Source organism: Brassica napus, chromosome C3 (genome assembly GCF_020379485.1).
Source record: "Brassica napus cultivar Da-Ae chromosome C3, Da-Ae, whole genome shotgun sequence".
NCBI lineage: Eukaryota > Viridiplantae > Streptophyta > Magnoliopsida > Brassicales > Brassicaceae > Brassica > Brassica napus.
Window position 1 is genome coordinate 23,983,156 of NC_063446.1, and position 27,335 is coordinate 24,010,490.

The window sequence follows — 27,335 nt, forward strand, 5'->3', positions numbered from 1 at the left end:
GCCAACAGAGCAAAAAAAAAAGTTCTGAAACTGGTAGATGATCAGGGGGTCTCTCACTTCTCAGAGTCAGCCAAAGGGGAGGTTGCTTCAAATTACTTTACTGACCTTTTCAAATCAACTAATTCGACTGATTTAAAGGATCTCTTTGATGGGTTTATACCTTCGGTCTCACCAAGAATGAATGAGCATCTTATTAAGGAGGTCTCTAAAGCTGAAGTGAGAGATGTTGTTTTTGCTATAAATGTTGCTAGTGCGCCCGGACCTGATGGGATGACAGGGATGTTTTTTCAAAGTAATTGGGATATTGTTGGTGCACAAGTAACAGAGGAGGTTCAGAGGTTCTTTATGCATGGCTTTCTCCCAAAAGATTGGAATTTTACCCACTTATGCCTAATTTCGAAGATCACTGATCCCCAAAGAATGGTTGATCTGAGGCCTATCAGTTTATGTTCGGTCCTTTATAAGATAATTTCCAAAATCCTGGTTTGGAGATTAAAGCCTTTACTCCCGAACATTGTTTCCTCTACTCAGTCTGCCTTTGTTGAAGAAAAGTTAATCTCCGATAACATTCTTATTGCACATGAGTTGATTCATAACTTACACACCAATGACAAGATTTCAGATAAGTTCATGGCAATCAAATCTGATATGTCGAAGGCTTATGATCGGGTTGAATGGGCTTATCTTCAAGGACTGTTGAAGGCAATGGGATTTAATGGGGCTTGGGTTGACAGAGTTATGGAATGTGTATCTTCGGTCTCGTTTGCAGTTCTAATTAATGATCAGCCTTTCGGAAATATTAAGCTGGGTAGAGGACTCAGACAAGGTGACCCTTTGTCTCCATTCCTTTTTGTTCTTTGTACTGAGGGGTTAATTCATCTTATTAAGAAGGCAGAGAAGGAAAGAAAACTTGAAGGCATTCAGTTTGATGAAAAAGGGCCGATGATTCATCACCTTTTATTTGCAGATGACAGCTTATTTGTATGTAAAGCCAGTGATGAACAAGCTAAAGTGTTGATGGAGATATTGAATACTTATGGAAGAGCCACAGGTCAAAGGATTAATCTGGAGAAGTCTGCTATCACTTTTGGGAGGACGGTTTCGATTCAGAACCAGGTTAGTATCAAAAGAATCACGTGTATTGAGAAGGAAGGAGGAACAGGAACGTACCTTGGTCTGCCTGAGTGCTTCAGTAGCTCTAAATCTGAGTTGCTTGCATATATTTATGATAGATTAAAAGACAGGCTCTCAGGGTATTTTGCTAGGCTTCTTTCTCAGGGTGGCAAAGAAGTGTTACTTAAAGCAGTGGCAATGGCTATGCCTCTCTATGCTATGTCATGCTTTAAGTTACCTAAAAGTTCCTGTGAAAATCTTACTCAAGCTATGGCTGCTTTTTGGTGGGATTCTTTGGAACATAAACGCAAGATCCATTGGATGAAGTGGGAGAAAATGTGTCTTTCAAAACAACAAGGTGGGTTAGCCTTTAAAGACATTCAGACCTTCAATCAAGCCCTTCTCGCTAAGCAGGCATGGAGGTTACTTTACCAGCCTGATTCTCTATTTGCAAGAGTCTATAAAAGCCGGTATTTTCCTAAATGACGTCTTTTTAAATGCTCGACTGGGTGCCAGACCCTCATACGGGTGGAGAAGTATTCAATTTGGGAAAGAGCTGCTTGTTCGGGGACTTAGAAAACAAGTTGGTAATGGAAATTCTATCAATGTCTGGATGGATTCTTGGATTGTAGGGGAGACTATGCGGAGACTTCTCATAATGAACCTCATTGTCGATTTGGATCTTAAGGTTAGTCATCTTATTGATCAAGATTCCAGGACCTGGAAGTCGTCTGTGCTGGCTGAGCTTTTCTACCCTGAAGATATAGCAAGCATTATGAAGATGAAGCCAGCAGTAGATGAAGAAGACTTTTGGACTTGGTGCCACAATAGAAATGGAGTGTACTCTGTGAAATCTGGTTATTGGATGATGAATAATGAGAAACACTCTGCTATGATTCGAGAAGCTGAAGCCCTCCCGTCTCTTAACCTCTTGAAAGATTCTATTTGGAAAGTGAGAACAACTCCCAAAATTAAAACCTTTTTGTGGAAAGCTATTTCCAATGCCATTCCAGTTGGAGAATTATTGATCAAGAGAGAAGTCAAATTGGATCTGTGTTGTCAGCTTTGCGGATTTGAGGATGAATCTGTTAACCATCTTCTTTTTACCTGCCCCTTGGCGCGTCAAGTTTGGGCTCTGTCGCTCATCCCTCTTCCTCATAATGGGTTTGATGAGAATTCGTTTTACTCTAACATCCATTTCTTGATGTTTGGGTTGAAAAATTCAAATTCTACGCTGAAGGCAAGAAGAAGGTTTCCTTGGTTTATATGGCATTTGTGGAAGAATCGCAATATCTTCGGGTTTGAAGGAAAGAGATTCAATGCCCTTGAGATAGTGCAGACAATCAGTCATGAAGCTGATTCTTGGTTTATTGCAGATGAATTTCAAGTGAAAAGAGTAGAGAAAGAAAAGAGGCTAAAGATGTCAGTATTAGTGAAATGGGAGCCTTCCCAATACTCTTGGGTTAAATGCAATATTGGAGTACATTGGAGAAAAGACATTGCATGGGGGGGAGCAGCGTGGGTTCTAAGAGATTCTGAAGGCAAGGTGCTATTGCATAGTAGGAGAGCTTTTACTGGTCTCAATAACTTAAATGAACTGAAGGTTCATGTGTGTTTGTGGGCGATTGATAGTATGGTGAGCCATAAGATGAATAGGGTGATCTTTGCTTTTGATGATGAAATGATTGTTGGAGCGATCACAAGACCTATGGCTTGGCCATCTTTCAAAGCTATGAGTTCTGACTTCTCAATCAGGCTCAGGAAAATTGAATGGTGGAGGTTTTTAAAGGAAGATAAAAGAAGGAACATAGGTGCTTTTCTAATTGCACAAAGTGTGACTATAGGTGAAAGATTTCAATCCTATGTTGCTGCAGGTTATCTTTTTTGGCTGAAGGATATCTTTGAGAATGAGAAATGCTTAGTCTCTTCTTGACATTGGATGGTTTAACTTGGAGAATTTTTTGGTTTGATCTATGGTTGGTTGGGGTAAATTATCTGTGTATGTTAGTTTTTTTGCTAGTGTCCTTGTAGTTGGGTTTGTAAATCTGTGATGATTGTAGAATTACGATACTTGGTGAATGAAAGTTCAGATGACAAAAAAAAAAAAAAAACATGACAATATATATCCCTTCAACAAAACGACATGCCATTACAGACAAAAGTAGGTATTGATAAGCATCCACTATAGTTGACGTGAAATCGACTACATTGTAGCGACCAAAAATGAATATATTTTTAACCAAAACTGAATATTTAAACAACAGAAGAAGTAAGTTCCAACATCAAGAAAATGTATATAATGCTTTAGACTTGGGCAGACGAAAATGAAACAATGTTTTAGGCTTCGTCAAAAAAGCTCAGAATTGGACAAGTCATTTATACTATTATTTTTTTAAAAATAGTTGGGTTTCGGTCTAGATATCCCCAAATCAAAGAAAATGCTTTAGCAACATGCTACATACGTCAGTTACTATAAATTTGCTGGTTCTCGATATCACTTACATTGTTTTTTGTCTTCCTCATTTTTCACCGTTAATATGGTTTATTATTCTCTCGTTGTAGTAGACACTTCAAATTCGGTAGGAGGCATCCAGTTGGAATCCTTTTTTTAACAGTAAAATTTCATTAACAAATTAAGAAGATTAAAGGGTGGAGAATGCCTTTATCGTATGGTCGATTCAATTCGATTATTTATCGTAATCGTATATTTAAAAACTGGGTTATTAACAAGTGGTGGGGATGATGATCTTTTTCTGCGGGTTTCCGGCGACCGTGGTCAACCGACTATTTCCGCGAGGCCCACAGCACTCCACGTATTCTTGGGATTTAACCCTAGCCCGGGTGGCCAACGCGAGTCAAACCTGCGGGGAACGTATTGGTTCTGGGCCTCAACTACTTCTAGGCCAACGCGAGTCGAAATTACAGGGAGCGTATTGGTGGGGATGATGATTGTGTTGTGTATCTCATAGACCACGTGAATTTTATCATATGGTGTAAAATTGTTTGTGGCGAATTGAGAGACGTGACCATGGAATTATATAAAGCAGGATTTAAATTTCTATTGTAGTGGTCCAAATCAAACCTACGCCATTTCCAACATTTTACCAACAGTTATAACACGAAATAAAAATGGCCTCAAATGAACCAAAGATTTTTTTTTCCCGATCAACATAAATTATGTATAATAATAAAAAGGGACAACAATGATAATTAATTGCTGATAACATAAAATAAATGATGAATCACTCCCAATGAGCTAACACGATGAAGCAGCATGTTCCCCCTACACAACAACAAAATGTAAAATTAAACTTGGTCAGTAAATTCCTTAAACTATAGATAAATAAAATAAGATTCAACTTAACCAAAACTCGTTCTATAGTCATCACATGCACGTATGTAGCTTTATACAATTATAAAAATGTATACCCAGGGAGAGAGATATATAGTGAAGAAGGCTTACGAGGAGACCAAACGGAAAGAACAGAAGAGCTAAGAACAATCATTCCCTGGTGATGGCATAAACAGCGTAGATGATCCCGGGAATATAACCTAACAGCGTCAATATCAAACATACCCAAAACTCAACCTGTAAAAGAACAAAATAATTTAACTTGTCACAATTTTATTATACGAGTAATTATACGATGAAAAGAAATCACAGAAGTAGTCAGAGTGAAGAGAAAGTTTACGCTGCAACCAAACTTGAGAAAGACGCCGAGAGGAGGCAAGAGGATAGCAATAAGGATCTCTACGACAGTGGCTGCGCCCATTTTGAAGATCTTGAAATTTCTTACAAGATAAGCCACTAAGTTGTAAGATAACTTCTCTTGATGATTTTGGACTCTTTGACATCTTCTCGCTATATATAGACCATACTTTATGAGCGTATTTGTTGTACTTCTCTTTTATCTAGACTATATGTACAATATAAATAGAAAAGATCCAACAGTCAAATCATTATAGGGAATGTGTCGAAAAATGAAATTTGATGATATGAATGATTTGATGTAGAGTAGATTTATCATGTTGAATAAGAACAAATTGATGACTATCAAAGATATATGTCACTTTTAAAAGATTTTTTATATTTTCATATCTTTCTAATTATTTAAAATCAAGATTTTTATTATAAACTAATTTAGACATAAAATAATAATTATTAATTAATAAATAATAAGTTAAATTTTATTATACAAAATTATTTTACTGTCTTAAAATTGAATATGTGTTAAATAATAAGGTGAAAAAAAAACTGATATGAAATGTTAAAAATAAATAGGAAGGTGTTGAATCTTGAAACTATTATAGATAGTTAAGGGTATAAATAATTTTTCTTTTTGGTAAACGTTGTCTATCCTTGCTCTTTGTGGTAAAGAGGTACTATCCAACAATAATAGTCCACAAAAAATAATCAAACATAACTCTCAAATTAATAATTTAAATATTTCATGAATTATATAGTTTTTATTAATCAATTTTTCTTGTAATTTTTAGTTTTACTATATGTTTTGAGACATCAATCCAATTGATCAAAACATTACTAATGAGATTAAACAGTATATTTGTTAATATTAAAATTAAAATTCCATAAAGATGTGAGTGTGTCACATTAATACATTAGATTACTCTTTCATGTGATAATACAAAGTAAGGGCATGATTAACTCCGGTCTCTTAGACGGGATTCTTAACTCATGATTTGACACTTTTTTTTTACACTTTTCGGCTAAGAGACGGTTCTTATATCTCTTATTTAAGAGACGGTTATTAGCTTTTCTTAGTTAAAATCTAAGAAAAGCTAAGAACCGTCTCTTAGCCGAAGCTAAGAACTCCAGTTAAGAGACTGAGGTTAATCATGGTCTAATACCCTCAGATTTATCAGTTCTGAACAAAAAACCATTTTATAGGATATATCATTTAAATTATAGGTGATGTGGGAGTAAATAAATGGTCATGGATGTAGATGGCGGTCTACCGTCTGCCTCCCCAAGAATGAAGGCGGTCTAGGTCTCCGTAACTTTACAGTCTGGAATCAGGTCCTCTGCCTTCGATTCATTTGGCTCCTCTTCTCCGACAAACCTTCTCTTTGGGCTGATTGGCATCGTCATTACAATTTATCTCAGGAGAGTTTTTGGGCTATTGGGGAAACTCAACAAGACTGTTGGATGTGGAAACGTTTGTTGAAGTTGAGACCAGCGGCCCTTGTTTTCTTGCGAGCTAACTTGGGAAAGGGCTCTAGGATTAAGTTTTGGTATGATATTTGGACTCCTCTAGGCCAACTTATTCTTCACATTGGCGCAAGTGGACCGAGAAACACGAGAATTCCCATAAACGCCACTGTTAATCGAGCTGCTAACGCTACGGGCTGGTGTTTGGGAGGGTCTCGCTCTCAGCAAGAACTTGATCTCCACATACACCTAACTACTCTTCCTCTCCCTGCCTCGTCTGTAAACGAAGATGCCTACGTCTGGGAAGCAAATGGTAACTCGGATGGATCCTTCTCCGCTTCTCACACCTGGGAAATCCTCAGGCCTCGGGAGACAAATAAATAATGGGCTGTGCTTATTTGGTTCAAAGGCGCTGTTCCAAAACACGCTTTCAATATGTGGGTTGCTAATGCAGACCGTCTCCCCACCAGATCGCGGCTCGCATCATGGGGCATTAACATCCAAACTTGTTGCCCCCTTTGCTCATTTCATAATGAGACCAGAGACCATCTTCTTCTTACGTGTGACTTCTCAAAGGAGATATGGAGGTTGCTGTTCGAACGACTCGACTGTTCCCGTCACAGTCTGCTCTCATGGGCTGAACTTCTTTCTTTGATCAGAGGACCGCAAGCTTTCCCAACCGTCACTCTGCACCGTATCTCTGTTCAGACCATCATCTTTCACTTGTGGAAACAACGCAACAACGTCATCCATAACCAGATATCTCTCTCCACAGCTGAAATCTTCCGTCTTGTTGACCGTGACATTCGGACCACCATCACTGCCAAACGGAAACGAAAGAACTTCGCTTCTCTCATGTCTTTTTGGCTTAGATAATGATCTTTCACGAATCATTTACCTAGTTCTACTATTTTTTTCTTCTTTTTTTGCCATAGTGGTGCTCTTTGATTTTTTTGAAATCTAACTCTTTTCATTAATTTGAATATTAACAGTTTAGCAAAAAAAATGTAGATGGCGTGTGCACGAAACACAAATGTTTAACCTAGAACTAACGTATGAGCTAGTTGAAACTTAATTGGCTTAACCCACAAGCTACACGTAGCACAAGCACAACCAATTATAAGTCTTACAACCTTAACATTACTATCAAACCATATTGTTGTCGGAACACGAATGTGGGCCGGGACAATCTCCGCCGTATAGGTCGGCGAGCGGTATGCCCATTACATATAACTCTCACACCTTCTAATAACAGGATCATAACACGTGGATAATTTACATGCCTTCAGGTCTGTCAACACATTTTCCGGCCGTCCTCTCATGTGTCAAGACCATGCTCCATAAAAACATTGGCATATGCTTGATTAATTACTTTACACTCCTTCGGTATTTTCATTTTCTCTGTTTGTATTCGCTGTATCGTATGGGCGCCAATATAGATGCATGGCTGGCTGTAGATATAAATATGCAAGAGCTACATATTATTATGTACAGTATGAATCTAAACTTATGACAGCAAGGCTTATTAGCTTATATGAATAATCTTTGGAGCCAAAGCAAGAAAGTTGTGAGATCCTTAGTGACTCAGTGTGGATCATTACACTCTGTCCAGCTCCAGCATAATAGCATATGTTCTTTTTCCTAAAGCTGCTTTCTTAACACTGAATACTTTCATAAAATCACCATTATTGATTTAATATTCTTAGTTTTTATTTGATTATAAAATATTATGGCCGACACCAACGCTGCAACGCGTAACCATGGCATCAAACTAACACTACACATACTATTATTATATGTATCTACTTTAAACATGATGTCCTAATCAAAATGGTTCCTCTCCTTTTTCTTTCTTTGTTGTAAAATAGGTTGTAATATCTTGCTTAAAAAAAACTATTTGTTCTTATCTTTTCGACGGACGTTGGTCCCGAGGCATTTGGGTCCACTCTTACATATTATTTGGACCTTGACTGGAGTTTAATATAAGCCCATTACGGCCAATTTTGGATCGCTGATTAATTACACGTCTGGAATGTCTCAAACACGCATCCATAACACAAAGCCAAATTTTTGTATGATTACAAATATTAACTTTTTGATAAAAAAAAAACAAATATTAACTTATAACCACACAAAGCCATACAACAAAAAAAAGAATGTTCTGCTTTCTTCTCCCACACGAAACAAAACCAACAAAATAAATAAAAAAACACTTGAAAGACTTGGAGAAACCCATCACTTGGCTATGACCTCTTCTTTGGTTTCTTCAGTTGAGATAGTCTTAGAGCTAGGAGACTTCCCAATGATTGCTTTCTTTGCCTTAACAAGTGACTGTTTCACCTTTGACATAATGCTGTTTGTATGCTTTGGCTTAACAACTTCTTCTTTGGTTGTGACTTCTGGTTGTGGCTTTGGCTCATCGCTCTCTTTAGCAACAGTTGCGGTTTCTACAACCTCTGCTACTTTCTCTGTAACTGATTCCTCTTGTTTGGTTCCTTCAGTTTCTTTCAAAGTCTCTACGCTCTCGACATCTGCAGCAGGTGTTTCAGTGTCCTTCTTGATGTTCTCATCTTCTGTAGCTTTGGCTTCTTCACTCACTTTCTCTTTTTCATCCTTTGATGGTTCTTCCACCACTTGCTTCTCTTCAGTAGTGGTCTTCTCAGTGACATCAGGAGGAGAGGAAGCGTCTCCTTCAGTTTCCTTTATGGGGGCAGTGTCTAAATCTTGGTTTATTGGTACAGTTTCTTCAGGCAACAAAGCAGTACCAGATTCAGAAGTATGTTCATCCTTGGAGTTGATACCGGAGTCTTTGGTCTCAACAACAATGCTATCCTCAAGCTCAACCTTAGCTTCTTCTGTTGTTTCAGGTGTTTTTACTACTTCAACTTCTGGTGCCAGTTCCTTTGCTTTCTCAGGCTGAGCCTCAGCTTTTTCAGAAGTCTCTGGCTTTGGCTCAACTTCAAGAACCTCAACATCTACAGTCTCTACTGATACTTCTTTAACAAGCTGAACATCAATTGGTTCCACCTGTTTGCCTCCGGCTTCATTTTTTGATTCAGAAACATCAACCATCTTCTTCTCCTCCTCCTCCTTATCCTTGTTGTCTTCTTCAGCAACACTCTCCACGGCTTGCTTCTCTTCTGCTTTCTCCCCATCAACACTCTCTTTCACAAGGGTTGGTTCTTTAAGCTCCACTTGTTCAGCTACCTTCTCCTCACCATTCTCATCTTTTCCTTTCCCTTCTTCTGCTTTCTCCACATCATCTGCTTGGACATTAACCATTGCAACAACCTCTTTCACAAGGGTTGGTTCTTCAAGTCCCACTTGTTCAGCTACCTTCTCCTCACCATTCTCATCTTTCCCCTTATCATTAGATTCATCTGCTTTCACCACTTCTGCAGCCTCCTCCACATCTGCAGGTATCTCTTTCTCCGGTTCACCAGCAGGAGTCTGAACAGTCTTCTCCTCCTTCTCAATCGTCAGGTTTGACTCTGAAACCGGTTTATCTTTCACCACATCCACAGTTTCTGACAAAACAATCTCTTTCTCCATCAACTTAGCCTCCTCGTTCACCTTGGTCTCCAGTGGCTGCATCAGGTATAAGTAAAACACACTATTATTATCTTGTTAAATAGAAAACTCACTAACTATTGCTTAGTTTATTGTGAAACTCTAATCATACTTAAGAAATGTAAGAAGAGTTTTCAATGGTTTCTTAAAACAACCATGTGCTATCATCAACAACTTCTTCTAATTATTGTTTAATAATTCTCCGGATTCTTACAGAATAAGAGGATTAAAACCATACTGATTTTCCAAAACAATGAAAGACACAAAACAAATCTTATCTCCTTGAATCTAACCAAACTTTCATAGTTGCAGGTATATATACATACATAGAAGAGTATAAACAAATGTAATAAGATTCTATAAAACCAGAGGGAGAATATCTGAACTAGCTTACCTTTTCAGACATAGTTGCAGTTGCGGTCTGAGAATCAGAAGCCATGAAAGAAGATTCAGAAGGAAGGAGAACAAAAACTAGTGGACAGGGTTCAAACTTCAAAAGTTTCAGATTATTTGTTGAGAGAAAAACACTCGCACATATAATCATCACAAAGTGGGGAACACTGTATAGCTGTCTCTCACACTAGAACCAGGTTGTCAAGTGTCAACACACTCTGTATATTCTCTTTACTCTTTTCACTATTATAATGTTTGATATTTTATGAAATAAAAAGATTAGTTAGAAGAAATCATTTCTCTTTGATTGCATTTAAACTTTGTTTTTTTTTGGTTTTATAATTGTTTTTCCAGAGATGCAAAATCAATCATACAATTCTCCAATGAGGCATTGGTTAATGCTTAAGGATACAAAAGCCTCTCTCATTTGAGAGAAGCTTTTCTAAGGTTTATGTAATATAATCAAAATCATCTGAACACCATGTTGTGGCAGCTCTTGTCACAAGGGTAAGGACAATCAACTAACTTCACTTCTGCTCTATCAAAATACCAATCTCCCACAGCTATTGCCACTGCCTACATTCCAAAACACAAAGCCAAGATCAGATTCTTACAAGAGACCAAGATCCTGGAACAAATAGCCTTTGCTTCTGTGTTACTTTGTTTGTGTGGTAAGATTTGAGATTTTTACCTTTTTACTGATGACAGGAGAATCATCTGCAAACCAAGTATCTTGCCTCTCGGTTTGGCAGTGAGCAAAGCATGAGTTTATGAACAAACCATTCTGTCTAGACATTGAGAAGCCCTTGACTACTCTCAGCATCTGATCCCTGAAACTTTGCAAGAACCGCATTTGTCCAGAGGTGCATTTTTCATGGTTGAGTCTACAGTCATGCCAAAAGCCACTAGGATCTGCTGATTTTGGAGCTATGCTGCTTTGTATCTGATTATAAAAGACTTGTAATGTGAGCATAACCATCAAAAGAGAATTACCTAAGCAATGTAATGTTCCTTACCTGCCATGTATCATATGCTGCGTTGACAATAAAAAGTGGAGTTTTCATCTGACTGATCAGATTCTCTGGGAAGAAACACTGCACAGAAACAAAAAGGGAGTTTCATAAACTACTACAAAGACTTGGATTCATTTTGCAACATCATCAGGGTGAGAGAAAGCATTACCGAAGTTGGATCAAGATGGTTAGTGCACAGACGAGGCAGGTTGTTCTTCACACTCTGAAACTCTACTATACCATTATATAAGTTCCTTATTGTTCGTCCACCAGACACATCAGCTCTGTGTATTAACAGAAACAAACCACTCAGTAACAGTTTACTTAATCAAGAGAGTTTGGTGGATAAATAAACTAACGTGTCCAAGAACAAGCCTGCGTCACTTAAGCACTTGACTTTGGTGGAGCCAGGGAACAAGTCTCTGAACTCATCGCAGCGTAAGATAGCGGCTAAACCACCAGCTGAGCATCCAGAGAGAAGTGCCTGACACAACATTAACAGTTCATAAGAAACTACTCTTAGTCTTTGATCCTGAAGTGTAGATTAAGAGAAGTTCTTAAGTGTCAAACCTGGTCGGCGTATCGCATTCCATTGGCTTTCAAATCATCTATGGCTGCTCTCCAGATACGCTCTCCTCTAAACTGAAGCTGTGCAGCCTGTAAAAAAAGTTATAAACAAAAGCCAATCAGATGCTCAAATCTACAGAACTAAAAGCAAAGCCTCTAATTAACTCAATAGTGTATTGATTCTAACCTCATTCTGTCCATCTCCACTGAAAGAAGCACCATCACAGTAACGAAGCTTAACTCTATTCCAGTTAAAGAAGTCTGCAAAAAGACAATGAGGATCAGTAAATCCTCAAAATTACTGACATTGTCACACATCACATGAATAAATATTGAGAGACTAAACCTGGATTTTCTTGAGCTTTATCACTCAATATTCCTGTAAACTGAAGCTCTTTCTCCATGTAGTTAGATGACCCACGTCTAGTCTTCTTCCTGTATACACATGTCCTGACATTGTTGCACCATCCTCCTCCCTATTTATCATAATAATAAACACTAACAATGGAGAACTATAAACAGTAGCTTTCATAGATAAACAAATCATTCACTAAACCTCTAATTGAATGAGCCAACTGTTAGCTCCAGATCCATGTCCACGGTGCAAGTGGTATCCGGGCAATGTTCCATCCAAACAAACTGTGACAAGACACAACCAATTCCAGGTTAAATCACTTTAAATATTTTTCTAGTGACACATCACAGCATAACATACTCTGAGCATATGAATTACTTAAATTTTGTTTATATAAACATTATTCTAAGCAGCAATCGTGAATAATACATAACAGTAAACGTAAAAACCAAGTTAAAATCTGGAAGGGGACAAAAGACATAACAAACAAACAAGCTGAGAAGAATGTAGTTTAAGTGAATAAAGTGAAGAACACACAAAAAGGTAAAAGAACACATAAAAAAAGTAAATAAAGAGAGATCTAGTGAGAGAAGCAGAGAGAGTACCAGCTCCTGAGTCAGCTCCTCTGATAAGGGTGAGACCAACTAATAAAGGGTTCAGATTGGAACTATACTTGGAGAAGCCAAACTCTAGTTCCTCAATGCGGTCTATCTCTGTTACATTGAAGTCTAAATACTCATTTGCTTGAGTTCCTAGTATCAGCCAGCAAGCTACAATGAGCCATACCGACAAAAGCTTCACCATTCTCTCTCTCACTGGAGAGAAGAGTGAAAGCAAGAAAAGGATAAAGAAACAGATCTCTGGGAGTGAGAGATAGAGAAGAAACAAACAAACTTTAAAGCCAAAAACACAGTGTAATAAAAAAGGGAATCAATCTTTGTAGGGAAAAAAAAAATCTTTGTAGGAAAAAAAGAGCTTTTCTAACTAGAAAATAAAAATAAAAATATTGAAAAGAGTTTCATGGCTGGATTCACGGTTGGAGTTTTATCTATGTTTTAGATTAATTCACTCTCTTATATTAATATGACAAAGACAGAGACCATCTTTAACTGTTTCCTAGATCTTAGTTCACATTTAAAACACTCAGCATCAAATAAAGGACTGGCGGCAACAACAACAAAAAGCAGATGTAATTAGTTTGATGTGCTTATTATAGCTAGCACATGGACCAAATGGGTCCATTGGTAGTTAATTATATTGGTTGTAGCCTCATATTTCTACTGGTTGTAGATTAAATTATGATGTCGACATAAATTTTATTGATATACATTTATACTTTAATCTCTCTATTCTTTCTTGCATGAATTTGATTAGAGAAGAAGTGTACATAAGTTGTCGAAACACTGTGATTTTGAATAAATGTATACCTAAAAAGTAAGTATAGAATCATTTTACTTTGAACTGACGTTGACGCAAGGCTTGCATAACCAAACTTTTGAATTATGATCTCTTCCTTCCTGAAATTTTAAGAGTTCTAAATAATATAGAAAAATAGTTTAATAACTGGATGTTATAAATTTAAGTATGTATCATAGCAAAATAAAATAAATTTATGAATATTAAAAAATTTAAGGCTCCAATACAAATATTTCATCTGGTTATTTTCAAGACTGATTGTATTTCTAATTGTTTTTTTTTGTAAAGAAAAAAAATGTTTTTTTTTTTTGTTTTGATGACCATGAGGTTTCCAGGCGGTAAGCCCAGACTAATCCCTACGAGGCCTTCCATCCGGGCACGCACGGTTATAGACGGGAAGGTGGCCAAGGCGACTCGAACCCAGGGCGAACACTCCCGCCGGAGTTCCAATACCACTAGTCCAAGAGCTCTTGGTTAAGAAAAAAAATGTTGACCGTTCCTTGTTGGTAATAAACATGCACTGAAAACTTGAGTAAGGTATAGATTCTTTTTGGACTCTTCTAGCGATAGCCTTTGATGGTTTTCCTCAACCAAGTGTTGATGGTATAATGGGAACTTGGAGAAAGTCATCATACACCCTTTAGAGAGATATGCAAAAATATTAACAAGTGATGATAGTTATGGTGGGTGTTATGCAAGGTATAAGGAAATCATATATGCTTGGATTGGATTGATTTCATCCATTTAAAACATTCTTTCCGAAAATGATATAGTTGTTTTAATTAATTTTAACGCAATGTTTTTTTGAAACTAATTTTAACGCAATGTTTACACATTTACATAAACTACGATAGTTGTTTTGATTAATTTTAACGCAATGTTTACACATAGTTGTTTTGTTTAATTTTAACGCAATGTTTTTTTGAAACTAATTTTAACGCAATGTTTACACATTTACATAAACTACCATATATAGCATAGTTAATTTTTTAGTAGATTTGTTGTTCTTGTAAGGAAAGGTTTTTACATATTTAAGTAGTCTATAAAGTATAAACTATAACTTCCTTGTTGGTTATATATATAGTTTATGTTGATGGATTTTGTATAAGTTTCACCCTGAAAATTGAAAATGCATAATGTCGACAAAAAAAATGAAAATGCATAAGAAAAAGAATCATAAAAAGACAAAGCGTGCATGGCAGAACGAGAAAATCCGGTCTTCGTCTCGTTCCCATCAACCACATGTTGATCTTACGCCGCGGTCGTCCACTTGTTCAATTTCTGTTCTTTTCAACCATGGTCCCTTACTCTACTATTTATTTCCATAAGAGCCCTAAGCTTTCAAATGTATCGATTTTACTGATTTGCTCAAAACTATAATGGGCTCAATAAAGTTAATCGGCCTAGTGAATGGTGTGAAAAGACCCACCAGGCAGACGGCCAGAGTGAAGCCTCATGGCAATGTGCTTCAGTTTGAAGATCAGGAAAGGTCTATGAATCTTTTGTTTCACATGCTTATAGAGACTTGGTGTTTATGAGACAAGCATCAAAGGAGCTAGTAACTATAAGCAGGGGAGGGAGAAACAAGAACAAAGATACTTATCTTATAAAAAAGCCTAATAATATAAGAAACTAGTCTTCACTAACATATTACATATAGGTTGCGCCTTGTAAGACTTGACATGAATAGAGAAATTCAATTTCGGTTCATTTCTTTGTTTTGGTTCACCTTTAGACGGTTAAGGTTCTGACTTTATTTTGGTTATAAAAAAAGAAGCAATATAACCATGCCTTCCGGTTTGGTTATCGAAACAGAAGGGCCGGTTTGGATTTAACTGAACAAAAAAAAAAACTCTTGAGTTCTACAACCAAACAACCAAAATCATCATCCCTTCTTTTAATCATTTATAATTTGGTGATTATTAGAGATTGATGGTCTTTTTTTATTGGTAAGTATCAGGTCATCTTATAGCTATAGGCTAGTTGATGTCTTCAACAAACAAGCCCTCTTTTCATTACCAAATCTTAACCAACGATCAGAACACCTAAACCTAATTATGGCAAACAAAATTGATTAACAAGCCTATGGCCCCTCCATGTATATCTCTTCTCCATTGGTCTCTCTTCTTGACAATATATATAAATAGAGAAACAAGGTCAAATGGTCATCTGAAATTCATCAATAACATTTATCAGCAACAACCACCAATGGCAACTTCCATGATCCATCTTTTTGTTACCGTCTTTCTTGTGGCCGCCCACACGGCCTTCGCCGAAACAAATATGCTTCAAGATCTTTGCGTTGCTGATCTCAAAGGTATCTTTCTCTCATGGCCGAAACTGAAGTTTAAAGAGTCACAAACATTTTTAAATTAATCTTACTAATTTTTATAAACAATTTGGAGGCTATATGACATATGTTTAATAGTTCTTTAAACTTTGGAAACCATTGCGAATGTTTCATCCGGCTGTGTCTGGAACCGACCATCCTGTCTCTCTTGATCTAACATTTATACTGCAAAAAGTGAAACCAATTTCAATAGTTTTTGTCGTCGACTTTTGTTATGTTCTTATTAGGTGCTAAAGTAAACGGATACGCATGCAAAGACCCATCACAAATAACACCAGAGGACTTCTACTACATAGGCTTAGCCGCTGCTGCAGACACATCCAACACCGCAATGGGGTCAGCCATTACAGCAGGCAACGTTGAGAAAATCCCTGGCCTCAACATGATGGGTACCTCCATGTCTCGTATCGACTACGCACCTGGTGGACTCAATCCGCCACATCTTCACCCCCGAGCTTCTGAAGCCATATTCGTCCTCGAAGGACGTCTCTTCGTCGGCTTCTTGACCACCACTGGAAAACTCATCTCCAAACACATCAACAAGGGAGACGTCTTTGTATTCCCCAGAGCTCTCCTCCATTTCCAGCAGAACCCTAACAACGCTCCTGCTTCCGTGATAGCTGCTTTCGATAGTCAGAACCCTGGGACTCAAAGTGTTGGACCGTCTTTGTTTGGTGCTAACCCTCCTATTCCTGATGACTTGCTTGCCAAGGCGTTCGGTGTTGAACCACAGGTGATTCAGAAGGTTAAGGAAAAATTCCCAGCCAAGAAATGAATATAGGTTTCAGACCATACCCAATAATGCAATAATAGTATACTAATAATGAACATAAAACTTTGTAAAAAAAACTAAGCAAAAGCTAAAAAAAAGCTTGTAATTTTTGTAACTGTTGTAGATATTCTATAACTTTTTGTCCCTCTTACAATGAGACCAGTTTCGATAAGTAGATTCCTGGAGTCATATTTCTTTGAACATTTTCAAACAAATAATACAATGCATTGTCAATGCTTTTAAGCATACTTTGCTACAAGAATCTATGGGTCCTCTTTTTTTGCTTTTGGTGCAGCTTCAACGGCTAAACTATCAGATGAGTTTGATCCCAAAAAAAAAACTATCAGATGAGTTTAGAGCCAAACCATGTCTCAGACAAGGATAAATAGGCCATACTATCAGAAAAAAGTTAATTGTCTGGCCAGGCCAATTCTTGATCTCTTCACTATCCATTTATCTATGTATATAAAATGATAAAAAAGTTGTTGTCACAAATCATTACATTCTGTTTTTTCTTTAAGGTTAAAATATTTTGTAAACTTCATGTGTCCTTTATAATATCAATTCTTCTTCCTTCCTTTTTTTTACCAACTTGACCTAATTTTCACCAAGGTTGATGTGGATGTAACTAGAATCACTCATCTTTTTGCTCAGCTGAACTATTAAGAAAGAACAAACTCTGAACTCTGTTTCAATTATTCTCCAAATCAATAAACATGGCAAGTTACAAGAACATTGTATGTATGTAATGTAATCATTGGCTTCACATTTTTATGTATCATTCTTGTATGATTAATCAGAAGCAGACCTCTTCTCTCTAACAGAACCCACCTCTTGAGTTCATAGGGAAACCCAAATGAGAAGAAAATACAAGATTAGGATATAAACCTTCTCTGTTCATCTTATTTGTGATACGCACATAAATGTTAAATAACCTTCTAGGAAAAGCTAATGCCTTAAGAACCAGCTTTCTTGATCGGTTTAGTCTAAACCCTTTTGCTCGAATCTCGCTCTTCTTCCCCGAGTTCTGCCTTTTAGTCGACCTTGTTGGTGGTGGTGGCAATGCAGTCAAGTTTTCATGTTGATTCGTTAGCTTCTTATAACGACATGATTGTCTCCACCTATACTTGCCAACAATCTGCAGCATCTTTGGCTCTATTAAAGATATGGTTTTGATGCTGTCTTAGAGCAATGGTGATGAATAGAACAGAAGGAGTTTTATTTTTGCTTCAAAGGGTAGGGATAAGGAAACACTGTAATGATGATGATGTTGAAGAGAAGGCATGTGGTTATATAAAGATAGAGAGAGAGTGTGAAAGATTCTTAAAGCACATGGTTTTATTCTGTGTTTTCATTTAAAACCCATAAATATCACAACTCTGCTTAAATGAGCAGCTCATGTTAAACCACATAAACAGATGCTCTGTACATGGACCTACGCCCTGTACATGGACCTACGCCGTTAAGGGTGTGACGATGATGTTACAAAAGAAGACAAATACATATTTTGGTGTGATGTGTGAATTAGTTACATTTCGGCAAATATTGGATCCTACAAGATTTTTTTTTTTTCTTATAGACAAGATTATATGTTTACACTTTTGCTGAGTTTATAATGCTTTCATTTTTGTCTTCAATAAAATAATGCTTACATTTTAATTTACTCTATAACAAAAACACAAAATATATATACAATGAATTATGTAGTGTCAGATAAAACACACAATTATTTTTTTACTTACGCTATATCGGAATTTATTTCACATTGCATGCATTTTTGAATGAATGTTGCTATTAGCAAGAAAATGTATTCGGATATAGCCATATAGGGCACGATTTTAAGAATGGAATTGAGATCAAACAAACGACGTTTTTACTAAAGATTTTTCTAATGATTTAAATTTGACTATAAAGAAGTATCAATGGAATATATGGAGATTTATGTCCAATGATTGGATTTTGGAAGTCATATAATTCATGAATTGTAACAAAACTAGAAGTAGTTGAGAAGAGTATAATCTATAATTATTTTGGGCAGCCCTGGCAAATGTGACATTAGCAAGGAGAGAGAAGAACAATAAGAAAGAGACAATGGTCCAAAAATATTTATAAACACGTAACCGACAATGATTAGATTGGTGACAAGGAATAAGTTGGTTGCTAGTCTATTTATCCCGGTTATAGTATAGTTCTTATTTCCAAGATATCTCAACCGCATAATGTGTATCCGGCTAAACTAACCTCTCTTTCAGAGAGTTATCAACGGTCAGGTTTGGATTAAAAATGGCAGACCGTATGTCGCAGGTCCATTGAATGTTATATGGACCCACATTTAGGCCCATACGAGGCCCGCTATAGGGATACTACTTAATTGTAAAATGGAACTTAATTAGTAAGACAAGGACTCGCTTACGTTTCACTGATTTGTTGGGAAAGAGTTACGACAAAAGAGGAACACGACTCGTTTACGTTATTGCGTTTTGTGACTAATGACTATGATTAAACCATTAAATAAATTGATTAAAAAATTACGAGTATGATCTTTCGTATCCTAAAGTCTCCTTCCAATCTAAAAACAAAATTTGACATCTCTTTTTTTTTGCTAAAATCTAATATCTGATCACAGTCTGTAGCATAGTGTTTATTATAACAAGGATCATTTAGTGAATTAACAACATGATTAAAGAAGAAGAATCTTAGTTTAAGCACGCAGCAAACTAATGCACACACAAACGAATGAACATAGAGAGAATAGAAAGACTTAGTTAGTAGAAGCAGTGAGAGGAGGATTTGTTTGGGTGAAGGAGACGAGAGAAACGTCTACGGCGGTAGAAGAACGCCGTTTTGAGACGCGACCAAACAACGCGTTTCAGCCTCTTAGCAGATTTCAACTTCATCCCGACAACTTTCTTCACAACCCTCCCCACAGATCTCTTGATCCTCTCGGTTAAGCTCTGCTTCCTCGAGAACTGGTAGCTCTTAAGGAAGAGCTGTCTCTTCTCCACGTATCCTCCTCCATAGCCATAGTAACCGTTGTTGCTCTGCCAAACGCCAACGCTGTTGATGTTTCTGCTCATTGGAAGCATTTAGCAGCCGCCAAAACCGCCCAAGTTAAACGCCGATAACGGATAGGGTTTGGTTTTGGTTATATCTCAATCTTGTTTCAAGTGCTTCACGTTGTTGCTTTAAATATAGTTTGGTTTCGGTCTCTTTAACTTTTGACGTACTATACTATGATTTTAATGGCGTCTCTCTCTTTTTATTTACTAAAAACAAGTCCTCTCGTCAAATCAAATACACTAATAAGTAGGTGAGACTTTAATCTAACTTCCCAACTAGTAAAAATTCAATAAAGAAGACCAAAGCTCGCATTCTGCTTTTAGTAAAATAATTTACATGAAATTTGTATTCATTAATCCATTTACATATGACGGTTTGTTTTAATTCTAGTTGATTGATTTTTATAAACTTGAATGATATTGACATTTTCCAATTGTCTTATGTTTTTGACCGAACAAATGTATTGTTGGTTTCTGATTATCATATATGCTTATATGATTAAAAAACAAGACTTGAGTATAAACTCTACAATTAATACAATGTTAGCATATTTATGACACAAACTAAAAAACTTGATATAGTAATCGCAGTCTGAAAGGAACATAAAAAGAGATGGCCTAACAGCTCCAAACTTCAGATAAACTCAATAGATACAGCTCCAAACTTTATCAAAGGGACCCCCAAATGTATCACAAGTGTTGAGATTGTGTAAACAAAATTCCATAATCATTTACATCTATATAATTCAGTGATTGTTTTTTCTTCAGTTTGCAAAATATACTCTTAACATAAAATATTTAATACAATGTTGAAGTTTGCATAATTAAAAATTCAGCAGCTAATTTGATGACAATCACATATGTAGTTGGAAATATACCATACTTTTATATCTGCTAATTTTCTGAACAGAAACACATGTATCAGAGCCAGAAAATTATCAGATATCTCAAAATTGTTCCAAATCCCAACTAAGAGAAACATGTACATGCACTAGTAAAAGTAGTTTTTTTTTTTTTGTCAACCTAGTAAAAGTAGTTTCTAAATGATTTTGCTAGAAAACTCGAAACCATGAAAAACAAAATAGCACACATATAGTATTGGGTCTATGGGCTTGTAAGCTAATGGGCCTAATCAGAGTATAGTTAACGGGCTTTACAAAACCTGAAAACTAAATAGAGAGTGAGAGCCGCGAAGCAGTAGCAGCCTCCACCATCTTCCACTCTTTTCGAATTTGCACCGTCGCCGTCGCTAAGCTCGGAATCGCCGTCAAAACGCTTAGATCCTCGCAGATATGAACGCCCCTGTTCTCGTTCTCAGTAAGCATCTTCCTCTTCTTGTACAGATCTGTACTCTTGTTCCTCTGTTTTAACGCTACTCGTTGGTGAAAATGTTTCAGAGGATTCGTTGAAGCGTGAATCTGGAACAAAGGTTCACCATGGCAATATCCAAGCTTCCAAGGTAACGAAAGTCCTTTCCTTTTTGTGTTTAAAATGTTGCTACTTTGGATCATGGCTTCACCACAGTTCTTGGGTTCGTTTCTCACAGGCTGTGGCTGACATCATCCGTACAACATTGGGTCCTCGCTCTATGTTAAAGATGCTTCTTGATGCTGGTGGAGGTACTTTTCATCTTCTTATTACTGTTTTATAGATCTTAAAAAGAGAATAATATTAGGTTAAAGCTTATACCTTTTTCAAAGATCCAGTCTTTGCAGATTTGTATATAAACCCTAAATAAGGTTTTGATATATATGGGTGTGGGTTGCGTGGATCCTAAGTTGTTTTGTGTGCTAAGGTGTTTGTTTGTGGCTGTTTTTTTTTTTCAGGAATTGTTGTTACTAATGATGGGAATGCTATTTTGCGAGAGCTAGATGTTGCTCACCCTGCAGCTAAGGTTTTGTTTTTTTTTTCTCTATCTTGAACGTTCTTGTTGTCTTCTCATTGTTATTTTTTTAATGATATGTTTTTTGTTGTCGTTGTGTTGATTGTAGTCTATGATTGAGTTGAGTCGTACTCAGGACGAAGAAGTTGGTGATGGGACTACATCTGTTATTGTTCTTGGTATGTACATTTGATGTGTCTTTTGTTGGAATTATTCTCTGTACACTACGTTTGCTTTGAAGAGTGTAAATGGTCACTGGCTGTGATGTTCTTATTGTGGTTTTGAACACTTGAAGTAATACGAATGTGTACTGAAAGCAACATTTTTTTCCTGCTGTTTTTAGTTTTTACTGTCGCTGATTTTTGTTTTCATCAGCTGGTGAAATGTTACATGTTGCCGAAGCATTTATTGAGAAGAGTTATCATCCCACAGTCATCTGCCGTGGTATGCTTTCGTATAATTGGTTACCACTCCACAGTGTTGTATTGTGTTTACTGTTTTTGATTGAAGAATGTTTTCTTCTCTGCAGCTTATAACAAGGCTCTTGAGGATGCTATCGCCGTTCTTGACAAGATTGCCATGTCAGTCGATGTCAATGACCGTAAGTCCACCTGTACTTTCGTTTTTGATAATTTTCAGCCAAGGGTGGACGGACTTTTCTTCTTTTCCCTAATATTTACTTATACAAGAATGTTTATTTGTATTGCAGGTGCAACAGTACTAGGACTAGTAAAAAGCTGCATAGGCACAAAATTCACAAGCCAGTTTGGTGATCTGATTGCTGTGAGTACTTTAATTTCTCAAGTTAATCTCTATTGTGCTCAAGTTCTTATTCCATTTCATGTGGCTCTTTTAGGATTTGGCCATTGATGCCACCACTACTGTTGGTGTTGATCTTGGACAAGGCTTGAGAGAGGTGGATATTAAAAAATACATCAAGGTTGAGAAGGTCCCCGGTGGTCAATTGGAAGACTCCAAGGTTCTCAAAGGAGTCATGTTCAACAAAGACGTAGTCGCTCCCGGTAAAATGAAGAGAAAGATTGTCAACCCACGGATCATTCTTCTCGACTGTCCCCTTGAGTACAAGAAAGGTGAAAACCAAACCAACGCTGAGTTGGTCAGAGAAGAGGATTGGGAAGTTCTGCTGAAGCTTGAAGAGGAGTACATCGAGAACATCTGCGTGCAGATACTAAAGTTCAAACCCGATTTGGTGATCACAGAGAAGGGACTTAGCGACTTAGCCTGTCACTATTTCAGTAAAGCTGGGGTTAGTGCAATAAGGAGGCTGAGAAAGACGGACAACAACAGAATTGCTAAGGCGTGTGGGGCTGTGATTGTGAACAGGCCTGATGAGCTTCAAGAGTCTGATGTTGGTACTGGCGCTGGCTTGTTTGAGGTCAAGAAGATAGGAGATGATTTCTTTGCCTTTGTTGTTGATTGCAAAGAGCCAAAAGCGTGTACTGTTCTCTTGAGAGGACCAAGTAAAGATCTTCTCAATGAAGTCGAGAGGAATCTTCAGGTGTGTGAATGATATTTAACTGTCTTCTGTCAAAGTCATTGTCACTAATGCTTTGATACATTCTTCCTACAGGATGCCATGTCTGTTTCAAGAAACATCATCAAGAATCCAAAGCTTGTTCCTGGTGGTGGAGCCACTGAGTTAACCGTCTCTGCTACTCTAAAACAGAAGAGTGCAACCATTGAAGGAATCGAAAAGGTTGGCTATGTTTCTTTTTTAACCAGTAAACCTATGTTAAGATCTTTTCAGAGTAGGATGAGGCCTCTAAATCTTATTGTTATTGAAACAGTGGCCTTATGAAGCAGCTGCTATAGCTTTTGAGGCTATTCCACGTACTTTAGCTCAGAACTGTGGAGTTAACGTGATCAGAACTATGACAGCACTGCAAGGAAAGGTATCTTTGGTCTAAGATTGATTTCTCATTATCTGCCATTTTATGATTTTGAACCATTCTCATTGATTAAATTTTCTGTGTGTTTTGGTATTAGCATGCAAATGGTGAGAATGCTTGGACTGGAATCGATGGAAACACTGGTGCAATAGCTGACATGAAAGAGAGCAAGGCAAGAATAAACAAATAAAACTTTTTCTTTCTGGTGAATCTATTGTTTCTTGAGACTGACACTTTGAAACTTTGTGATTAGATATGGGATGCTTACAATGTGAAGGCGCAAACGTTTAAGACAGCGATTGAAGCAGCGTGTATGCTACTGAGGATTGATGATATAGTGAGTGGTATCAAGAAGAAGCAAGCTCCTGGAGCTGGACCTTCAAAGCCTACCATTGAGACTGAAGGAGACGCAGACAACGAGCAAATACTTCCCGACTAGAAAATTGTGCTCTCACCAACTTAATCTTGCTCCTTTTTTTGGTCTTGTTTTGCTATTTTAGTTTGGAATGTTTTTGGAACTTGACAGTCTCTTTAGTATCTTGTTGTTTTGCATTTTGATTTGGGGAGAAAAGATCTTGAAGGGAGTGAGCGTTTCGAGTGATGAATCTTTTGTTTATTTCTGTAAGGCAAAGGCGTTGGCACTGCAAGACGCTGATTTATTTTTAGTCTAACCCGGATTTACTTGTTTGGTTTTGCTACGTTTGGTACAGCGAATATTTTTTTTTATGAAATGAATTTCATCAAAAAATATATAATGACACCAAACAAAATTCTAAAAAAACAGAACTATACTACTACAGAACAGAGAATTCTACTTTGATTTTGATTGAAAACACAAATGAATTTCAAAAACATAAAATCTAAACTATTATTTTTGAAGTGATTAATATTGTTTATAACTTTAATGAATAAAACATACAAATTAGCCAAAAAATAAAAAAAAAACAAGTTTAAAACTTATTTGATTAGATAAATGATTAAAATTATTCAAAATCTAAAAAATATATTTTAATAGAAAAGTTAAAAACTAAATTTATATAATTGAAAAGATAATACTGAGTGATTTATAAGATTAATCTATTAATAATGAATATAGTGTACAATTTTTTTTTTCAAAAAGTTTATACGTAAAAATGTTCAAATGAAAACACAAATAATAATTGGTTAAAAACATAAATAATAATTTATCATTATAATCTTTTAATTAGTGAAAATGTATTAATAAGTGTTTACATATGCGCGAATGCGCGCATAAAAAATCTAGTTTTATATATATTTATTAATACATACATTACTATTAAGCACTATAATAATAAAGTATTATTTATAGTTAAAAATATTCTAAAATTCTGAATTTCTAAGTTTCTTATGCAACACATATTTTTCTATTTTAAAAATATACAAATCTTATTCTTTCTTCTATAAACAAATCTTACTATTCTGAAATCAATTAAAATTTCATTAACTGTATAAATTATTTTTAGGGAATCGCAAATTTTTATATTATTAAACAGAATGATAAATAGAAAATATATTTTGAATAAAGGAAAGTGATGAATTATGGAAAACTTAAGCTCTGCTTTTTCTCGTACCTTCCTTTTTGCGTTTATCAGTTCCCCCTATAAATACTCAAGTCTCTCTATCATTAACAACTACAAATTTCATTCTGACATTCAATCTCCTGACTGTATTATCAAAACCCCCTAAGAGTTAAACCAATGGCGATTATCTCTGAGATTCAAGAGGAGACGAGACAAGAGGAGAATGTGCCTCCAATGGAGCCCATGGAGGTGGAGAAGCCAAAGAAAGAAAGCTTGAAGCCCACGGAACCCATTGGTAAGCAAGCCCTTTGATCTTGATTGATTAGTTTTGTAGTTTTTGTTTGATTCTGCTCTTATACGGACTAGGGTTTTGGAGTATTAGGGAGTGTTATGTAAATATTATATAGTATAATGTCATATTACATACATTATAGTATATACTAATATTTATGGAGAAGGTTTATCTTTAAGTTGATATGAACTAGTTCTTGAGTTGTTAGATCATAGAACTTTATTTTCTCTTACTGTAAACTAACTTCTTGTCCCTTTTGGTGCAGTTCCTAACAAAGGCAAAGGGCTTGATTTCGAGAAGTACTCATGGACACAGAATCTCCAGGAGGTCACAGTCACCATTCCAGTCCCTAGCGGCACTAAGTCACGGTCTGTCACCTGTGAAATCAGGAAGAACCGTCTAAGAGTTGGTCTCAAAGGACAAGACCCAATCATCGATGGAGAGTTCTTCAATGCTGTCAAGCCTGACGACTGCTTCTGGAACATTGAGGATCAGGAGGTCATATCGGTGCTCTTGACAAAGCAGGACCAGATGCAGTGGTGGAAGTACTGTGTGAAAGGGGAGCCTGAGATTGACACTCAGAAAGTTGAGCCAGAGAGCAGCAGACTGTCTGATTTAGACCCGGAGACTCGAAGTAGCGTTGAGAAGATGATGTTTGATCAAAGGCAGAAGCAGATGGGACTACCAACGAGTGATGAGATTGAGAAGAAAGATATGATGAAGAAGTTTATGTCTCAGCATCCTGAGATGAACTTCTCTAATGCAAAGTTTAACTGATCTTTTTCCTTGTTCTCTCTTCTTCTCTTAAGCCAGTTTTGTATTTGAACTATCATCTTGTTATGGCTTTAAGATATTGAATCTACCCTTTTGGTTTTGATCAAGACAGTTGTTATACGTTTAATAAACCATTATGGGGAAAATTTAACCGGTTATTGCTTAACTATGTGTTCAAAAATGGTTTGCTTAAAAAGTCTTCTAGGTGAAATAAGAATCTGGTACTGTAACCACTAACCAGTATATAGACAAGAAAGCTTACAGCTCGCATACTGGTAGTTCTATATGCCTATAAAATAGAATATACTGAATACAGAAAGGATGTAACGTGCATGGAGACTGCATTCATCACTGATGTTGTAGACAATGGTATTATCAGCAAACGAAAAAACTTTAGAACGTTGAATGTTGTCTCTCTAAATCGGTAGAATAGCCACTATAAAATCGTTATTTTCTAAAGAAACGGAGACAATAAAAGTTTCAAACATCTTTGACTTTCATCGTATGTTAGTGAAGAATGCAACTATGCATTAAAACAATATTTTCGTATTTTTGAATTTTTCTCAAAATCTATGTGTTAACCCCTACGAAAATATTGAACTTTTTTTGTTAATGCTTTATATACTGAAGCCTATGATCTTTAGTGTTGTTTTAAAATTTCTAAACACATTCTACAATTGTATTAATGTATATTAAACTCTCTTTCATGGTACATGGGCATCGTTTTAACTTTTTGTCAATTAATTTAGTAAAAATTCATAATACTCCCTAAATTGGTGGACTAACCACTATAAGATCGCTATTTTCTAGAGAAACAGAGACAAAAAAAGTTCTAAACCTCTTTCACCTTCATCATATGTTAGTGAATGATGAAACTATGCATTAAAACAGTATTTTTATATTTTTGAATTTTTCTCAAAAACTATGTGTTAAACCTTTATGAAAATATTGATTTTTTTTGGTAAATCTATATATATAAAGTTGGTTTTTTTCCTTCTTATGACATGTGGAAGGGGGGTTTGTTGACATGTGTTCTCATATTTTTTTTTGTATTTTAAATCCTTTTTACTTTTAATTATTGCAATTTGTTCCATCAATCTCTAATTATGTACTATCTAATCCTTCTCACACTTATTAGTCCATAAAATTCAAGAAATA

General features: G+C 36.3%; 9 protein-coding genes across 10 annotated transcripts; 4 read left to right on the forward strand and 5 right to left on the reverse strand.

Annotated features, from left to right (window-relative positions):
* Positions 1-4,137: 4,137 nt before the first annotated feature.
* On the reverse strand, positions 4,138-6,595 carry LOC106443936 (hydrophobic protein RCI2A). The gene is made up of 3 exons (XM_013885481.3): positions 4,806-6,595; positions 4,577-4,702; positions 4,138-4,396 (listed from the first exon to the last, which is right to left on the reverse strand). The coding sequence occupies exons 1-2, from the start codon at positions 4,884-4,886 to the stop codon at positions 4,616-4,618; spliced, it is 168 nt and encodes a 55-aa protein (XP_013740935.2). The 5' UTR covers positions 4,887-6,595; the 3' UTR covers positions 4,138-4,396; positions 4,577-4,615.
* On the forward strand, positions 6,281-7,159 carry LOC106384169. Its single transcript, XM_013824178.1, has 2 exons — positions 6,281-6,596; positions 6,693-7,159. The coding sequence occupies exons 1-2, from the start codon at positions 6,281-6,283 to the stop codon at positions 7,157-7,159; spliced, it is 783 nt and encodes a 260-aa protein (XP_013679632.1).
* A 1,157-nt stretch (positions 7,160-8,316) lies between these two features.
* On the reverse strand, positions 8,317-10,495 carry LOC106388854 (enolase-phosphatase E1-like). Of its 2 annotated transcripts, XM_048750115.1 has the most exons (3): positions 10,248-10,495; positions 9,412-9,871; positions 8,317-9,336 (listed from the first exon to the last, which is right to left on the reverse strand). In XM_048750115.1, the coding sequence occupies exons 1-3, from the start codon at positions 10,395-10,397 to the stop codon at positions 8,519-8,521; spliced, it is 1,428 nt and encodes a 475-aa protein (XP_048606072.1). In that variant the 5' UTR covers positions 10,398-10,495; the 3' UTR covers positions 8,317-8,518. The 2 variants fall into 2 exon arrangements, with proteins under 2 accessions (XP_048606072.1, XP_013684476.2); XM_013829022.3 differs by having other exon boundaries at positions 8,317-9,871.
* A 34-nt stretch (positions 10,496-10,529) lies between these two features.
* Positions 10,530-13,222, reverse strand: LOC106388855 (pectin acetylesterase 12). Its single transcript, XM_013829025.3, has 10 exons — positions 12,787-13,222; positions 12,383-12,465; positions 12,173-12,302; positions 12,014-12,087; positions 11,830-11,916; positions 11,619-11,743; positions 11,429-11,543; positions 11,263-11,340; positions 10,938-11,189; positions 10,530-10,822 (listed from the first exon to the last, which is right to left on the reverse strand). The coding sequence occupies exons 1-10, from the start codon at positions 12,983-12,985 to the stop codon at positions 10,715-10,717; spliced, it is 1,251 nt and encodes a 416-aa protein (XP_013684479.1). The 5' UTR covers positions 12,986-13,222; the 3' UTR covers positions 10,530-10,714.
* Positions 13,223-15,723: 2,501 nt separating this feature from the next.
* On the forward strand, positions 15,724-16,914 carry LOC106385643 (germin-like protein subfamily 2 member 3). Its single transcript, XM_013825549.3, has 2 exons — positions 15,724-15,914; positions 16,175-16,914. Exons 1-2 carry the CDS (start codon positions 15,806-15,808, stop codon positions 16,720-16,722), a joined length of 657 nt encoding a protein of 218 aa, XP_013681003.1. The 5' UTR covers positions 15,724-15,805; the 3' UTR covers positions 16,723-16,914.
* Positions 16,915-17,394: 480 nt separating this feature from the next.
* Positions 17,395-18,255, reverse strand: BNAC03G34450D. Its single transcript, XM_013825548.3, has one exon. It carries the CDS (start codon positions 17,864-17,866, stop codon positions 17,537-17,539), a length of 330 nt encoding a protein of 109 aa, XP_013681002.1. The 5' UTR covers positions 17,867-18,255; the 3' UTR covers positions 17,395-17,536.
* A 1,092-nt stretch (positions 18,256-19,347) lies between these two features.
* Positions 19,348-19,988, reverse strand: BNAC03G34460D. The gene has a single exon (XM_013825547.3). It carries the CDS (start codon positions 19,803-19,805, stop codon positions 19,485-19,487), a length of 321 nt encoding a protein of 106 aa, XP_013681001.1. The 5' UTR covers positions 19,806-19,988; the 3' UTR covers positions 19,348-19,484.
* Positions 19,989-20,941: 953 nt separating this feature from the next.
* Positions 20,942-24,254, forward strand: LOC106388853 (T-complex protein 1 subunit gamma). The gene is made up of 13 exons (XM_013829021.3): positions 20,942-21,095; positions 21,176-21,237; positions 21,325-21,397; positions 21,605-21,672; positions 21,770-21,839; positions 22,036-22,104; positions 22,190-22,261; positions 22,370-22,443; positions 22,517-23,179; positions 23,252-23,377; positions 23,469-23,573; positions 23,668-23,742; positions 23,824-24,254. The coding sequence occupies exons 1-13, from the start codon at positions 21,071-21,073 to the stop codon at positions 24,007-24,009; spliced, it is 1,668 nt and encodes a 555-aa protein (XP_013684475.2). The 5' UTR covers positions 20,942-21,070; the 3' UTR covers positions 24,010-24,254.
* Positions 24,255-24,680: 426 nt separating this feature from the next.
* LOC125583356 (protein BOBBER 2-like) lies at positions 24,681-26,672 on the forward strand. The gene is made up of 2 exons (XM_048750117.1): positions 24,681-25,406; positions 25,669-26,672. Exons 1-2 carry the CDS (start codon positions 25,289-25,291, stop codon positions 26,178-26,180), a joined length of 630 nt encoding a protein of 209 aa, XP_048606074.1. The 5' UTR covers positions 24,681-25,288; the 3' UTR covers positions 26,181-26,672.
* Positions 26,673-27,335: the final 663 nt, after the last annotated feature.